The 5605-nt window shown below is 42.8% G+C and overlaps 1 protein-coding gene across 1 annotated transcript; it reads left to right on the forward strand.

The window, feature by feature from the left end:
• The first annotated feature begins 209 nt into the window (after window positions 1-209).
• On the forward strand, window positions 210-3197 carry LOC107019149. The gene is made up of 4 exons (XM_015219727.1): window positions 210-428; window positions 852-1212; window positions 2549-2647; window positions 3118-3197. Exons 1-4 carry the CDS (start codon window positions 210-212, stop codon window positions 3195-3197), a joined length of 759 nt encoding a protein of 252 aa, XP_015075213.1.
• The last annotated feature ends 2408 nt before the right edge of the window (window positions 3198-5605 follow it).

Consider the following 5605-nt stretch of genomic DNA (forward strand, 5'->3'; position numbering starts at 1 on the left):
AGACTGCATGATGCGTAGGAAAATCTGCCTTCTTCTGATCTTTTTGTGCTTTTCCTAATTTATGATTTCTTGGTGCTATGAGCGTGTATAACATCAATTCTTATTGTTTTCAAAGAATGAATACTAGGAGGAACGTTGGTCAGAGGAGAAGAGTTGCAGCTGCTGGGGGCAATCAGGTTCAACCCTAGACTCCAGCTGAAGAAGTGGCTATGCCGGTTAACCCAGCTTGGTTGACTGATGCGGAGGTGCGGGCATCTCTGGCCCATATGGCACAAGCCATGATTGCCCAGATTAACTGGCAGAATGTTGAGAGGGAGAACCCACTAGTGCTTAGCAGGGCGAAAAGGCTAAGAGACTTCACGAGGATGAACCCTCCTATTTTCACAGGGTCTAAGAATTTAGAGGACCCCCAAGAGTTTGTGGATGAGGTGCATAAGATTTTGGTGGCTATGGGGGCCATCGATACTGAGAAAGCAAAGTTGGCTTCCTATCATCTCAAGCATGTTGCACAGACTTGGTGTAAGATGTGGCAGGATAGACAATCTTTGAGCGGAGTTCTGGTAACTTGGGAGCTGTTTAAGACAGCCTTCCTGGAGAGATTCTTTCCCAGGGAGATGAGGGAGGCGAAAGTTGAGGAGTTTATGAACCTTAAGTAGGGATTAACGATAGTCAGGGAGTATTCCATGAAGTATGTCAGACTATCCAGGTATGCTACTTCCCTTGTATCTAACCGCAGGGATGAGATGAGTAGGTTCCTCACAGGAATCAACGGAGATCTGGAGGAGGAATGTCGGTCTGCGATGCTCCATGATAACATGGACCTCTCCAGGTTGATGGTGCATGTCCAGCAGGTAGAGGACAGCCGCAAAAAGAGAGGCGTACATGATGCTAGGAGGACGAATCCTCAAGATCAGGAACGTCCCATCCACGGAGGCCAAAGAAACAATTTTGGCGTCTGTGAGCAGCCCAGGTTAAAGAAAGGGCAGCAGAGTTCTGGGAATTCTAATTCCCAGAGGATTACAACACTTAGAGGAGGTAGACCTGAGCCCAAGAAGGGCAATGGAGGTGAGATGCAGCGTCCCAAAAAGAATTGTGCTAAGTGTGGCCGTGCTCACAGTGGAGAGTGCAGACATGGCACTAATGCCTATTTCGGTTGCGGTAAGAGTGGACATATGGTTAGAGACTGCCCACAGAACATAGGCCGAGCTGGAGGTAATGCTTAGCGTAGGCCTAATCCACAGGGTGCAACAGCACCCGAGCCTCCTAAGAGGAACAAGTTCTATGCCATAAAGGGAAGGGAGGAGTAGGAGAAGTCCGTTGATGTGGTCACAGTTATGCTGCAAGTATTCTCAACTTTAGTTGATGCTTTACTGGATCCAGGGTCTATGCTTTCCTTTGTAACTCCTTTTCTTGCTCTCACTTTTGAAATATCGCCTGAAGTTCTGTATGATACTATAGTAGTTAGTACACCTTTAGGAGAAAATGTAAGAACTGATAGAGTATACAAGGATTGCCCAATAGTTGTAAATGGTAAGACCATGTGTGTAGACTTGGTTGACTTACACATGCATGATTTTGATGTTATCCTTGTCATGGACTGGCTTCACAGTTGTTATGCTTGTTTGGATTGTCGTAGTAGAGTGGTGAGATTTTGTTTACCTAATGAAGAGGAACTAGACTGGGAGAGTTATAGCCCGAGTCGTCCTAATCCCTTGATTTTGAACCTTAAGGAAAATAAATGATGTCCAAGGGGTTATTATGCCATATTTTGAGTGTTAATTATTTAGATCATGTCATTACTTCCATAGACTCAGTGCCTGTTGTGAATGAGTTCCTAGATGTATATCCTAATGATTTGCCTGGAGTCCCTCTTTCACGAGATATTGACTTTGGTATCAACTTAGAACCCGACACTAAACAAATTTCGATTCCTCCCTACATAATGGCTCCAGCTGAACTCAAAGAGTTGAAGCTGCAGTTAAAAGATCTCAGTGATAAGGGTTTCATTCAGCTGAGCATATATCCTTGGGGCGCTCCAGTGTTGTTTGTGAAAAAGATGGATGGGACCGTTAGAATGTATATCGATTATCGGTAGCTCAACAAAGTCACTATAAAGAATAAGTATCCACTTCCCAGAATATATGATTTGTTCAATCAGCTCCAAGGGTCTAGTTTCTCCTCTAAGATTGATCTCCATACAGGGTATCATCAGCTTAGGGTTAGCGATGGAGATATCCCAAAGATAAGACTTTCATACCCGTTATGGTCATTATGAGTTCTTGCTTATGTCATTTGGTCTCAAAAATGCACTTGCTGCATTTATAGATCTCATGAACAGGGTCTTCCGTGAATACCCTTGACTCTTTCATCATAGTATTCACCGATGACATTCTCATCTACTCTAGGACCAAGGAAGAGCATGAACAGCATTTTAGACTAACGTTGCAAATACTTAGAAAACATCAGTTGTACGCCAAATTCAGCAAGTGTGAATTTTGTCTTAGATCAGTGACCTTCCTGGGTCATGTTGTGTCCGATCATGGTGTAGAGGTGGACCCGAGGAAGACAGAGGCTGTTAAGAATTGGCCAAAACTCTTACTCCCACAGATATCCGTAGCTTATTGGGAATGGCAAGTTACTATCGCAGGTTCGTGGAGGGCTTTTCTTCCATTGCTGCCCCATTAACAACTCTGACTAAGAAGTAGACCAATTTTGAATGGATGGAGGCTTGTGAGAAGAGTTTCCAGTAGCTCAAGGACAAACTCACTTCAGCCCCGGCGCTTACTTTGCCTAAGTGTGGTGAGAATTACACTGCTTATTGTGATGCATCTAGGGTTTGTTTGGGTTGTGTTGTTATGCAAGGTGGTAAGTTGATAGCCTATGCATCCAGACAACTCAAGGTTCATGAGAAGAATTATCCCACTCATGACCTGAAGTTAGCAGCTGTGGTTTTTGCACTGAAGCTGTGGAGGCACTACTTGTATGGAGTGCATGTGGATGTGTTCACAGACCATAAGAGTCTCCAGTACGTGTTCACACAGAGGGAGTAGAATCTACGTCAGTGGAGATGGTTGGAGCTGTTGAAAGATTATGACATGAATGTTCACTACCATCCAGGTAAGGCTAATATTGTAACCGATGCTTTGAGCGGGATGAGCATGGGAATTACAACCCACATTGAGGATGAAAAGAAGTAGTTAGCGAAAGATGTACACAGACTGGCAAGACTAGTTGTGCGATTGGTTGACTTTACTAGTGGGGGTGTTTTAGTTCATCCTAGTTCTGAATCATCCTTGGTAGTGGAAGTCAAGCAAGGTCAACAGCTCGATCCTGTGTTTATGGAGCTGAAGGACTCAGTGTTGATAAGGATGAATGAGTCTTTCGCTTTGGGAGGTGATGGCATACTTAAGTATCAAGACAGGCTGTGGGTACCAGATATGGATGATTTACGGACCAGGATTGTTGCAGAGGCCCATGGTTCCAGATATTCCATACATCAAGGTTCCACAAAGATGTATCATGATCTTAAGCAGATTTATTGGTGGCATGGCATGAAAAAGGACATTGCAGAATATGTGGCCAAGTGTCCTAATTGTCAGCAGGTTAAGGCAGAACATCTTAAGCCTTGCGGTCTTACTCAGATTATTGAGGTTCCGACTTGGAAGTGGGAGGCCATTAATATGGACTTCGTGGTTGGTCTTTTGAGTACTAGGAGACAACATAACTCCATATGGGTTATTGTGGACAGATTGACAAAGTCTGCCCCCTTTATCCCTGTGAAGTCTACGTACAGAGTTGAGGACTATGCGAGACTCTACATAAATGAGATTGTGAGATGGCATGGGATTACTCTGTCCATCATTTCAGATAGAGGAGCTCAGTTTACTTCACATTTCTAGAGATCTTTCCAAAAAAGCTTGGCCACGCAAGTAAAGCTTAGTACTGCCTTTCATCTTCAGACTGATAGACAGGTAGAGCGCACCATTCAGACATTGGAGGACATGTTAAGAACGTGTGTGAATGACTTCAGGTGTAGCTAGGATGACCATTTGCCTTTGATAGAGTTCTCGTATAATAATAGCTACCATTCTAACATTGGGATGGCACCGTTTGAGGCACTGTATGGTAGGAGGTGTAGATCTCCAGTTGGGTGGTTCGAGGTTGGAGAGTCATCCATTTTGGGTCCATAAATCATTCATGAGGCCTTAGAGAAGGTCAGAGTGATTAGGGACAGGTTGATTGCTTATTACAGTCGACAGAAGTCATATGCAGATATTAGAAAACGACCCTTAGATTTTGATGTTGGTGAGCAAGTCTATCTGAATATATCACCTATGAAGGGGCTGATGAGGTTTGGCACAAAGGGAAGTTGAGTCCGAGGTATGTTGGGCCTTACGCGATCCTACAGCGTGTTGGTGAGGTGGACTATGAGTTGGCATTGCCTGCGGAGCTAGCTTCTATCCATCCAGTCTTTCATGTATCCATGTTAAAGAAGTGCCTAGGTTACCCAGCATCGATTCTACCTTTGGAGGGTTTGGGAGTCGATGAAGACTTGTCCTATGAGAAGGTACCTGTTGAGATCTTAGAAAGACAGGTCAAGCGGCAGAGGAACAAGGAGATTGCCACAGCGAAGGTATTGTGGAGAAATCATCTTGTTGAGGGCTCTACATGGGAGGCTGAGGCTGACATGAGATCTCGTAACCCTCATCTTTTCAGCTCTTAAGGTTAGACTTCCTACTCTTAAGTCTAAGTTTCCTTATCTCTTCATATTTTGTTGCTATTGCTTGGCTGTGCCTAGTAATTATGTTATGATATGATTAGCATTACGCTAAACAATGGTAGTGTCATTAGGGGACGAATGTTCCTAAGGGGGGGATAATGTAAAACCCTTAAAATGAATAAGATAAGAAATGCTTAATGTGTCAAGAATGCCTATGATTAGCCTAGGGTTCACACGGATTGATGCGCATAGAACCAAACCTTGGAACCCTTACTACAGCAATGCCAACTAACTTGGGGAGTTAGTTGAGGTTGAAAAGGTTGGGTACAACCATATAGGTCTCTCGAATACGAAGATATACTCGAAGGAGTCTTTACTCGACTTAAAAAGAAGGGTCTAGGGGTAAAATGGTCTTTTTTCAGGATAAGGGTAGTATCATAACTACCCTAAATATATAATTAATTATTTAATTAATAAGGTGGAGGGGCAATTTAGGGAGAGAGAGCCGAATTGAGATCGTGAAGTGAAGTCTTGCTTCACCCGGGTTCGAACCTAGGTGGAAGCAATGAATTATGTGCTTTTTATTTAAGCTATTGAATTAATGTAATTAATTAATAATTATTATTCATTAGCTGATTTAAAATAAAATAAAAATCAGATTTTTATTAAATAAATAAGACCCTATTGACTAAGTCTTAAAACTAAGCTCCTAAGCCTCCTATAACTCCAACCCTCTCTCACGTTTATATCTCCATTCACACGCTCAATCTCTCTTCCTCTTTCATAAAAATATTCTCTTAGAAAATAAGATACAAAAGCATAAAAATAAATCAATTTCTTCACACTTGAAGAACTCACAAAAAATCACAAGAAAACAAGCGTTAA

This window comes from Solanum pennellii, chromosome 1 (genome assembly GCF_001406875.1).
Source record: "Solanum pennellii chromosome 1, SPENNV200".
Classification (NCBI taxonomy): domain Eukaryota; kingdom Viridiplantae; phylum Streptophyta; class Magnoliopsida; order Solanales; family Solanaceae; genus Solanum; species Solanum pennellii.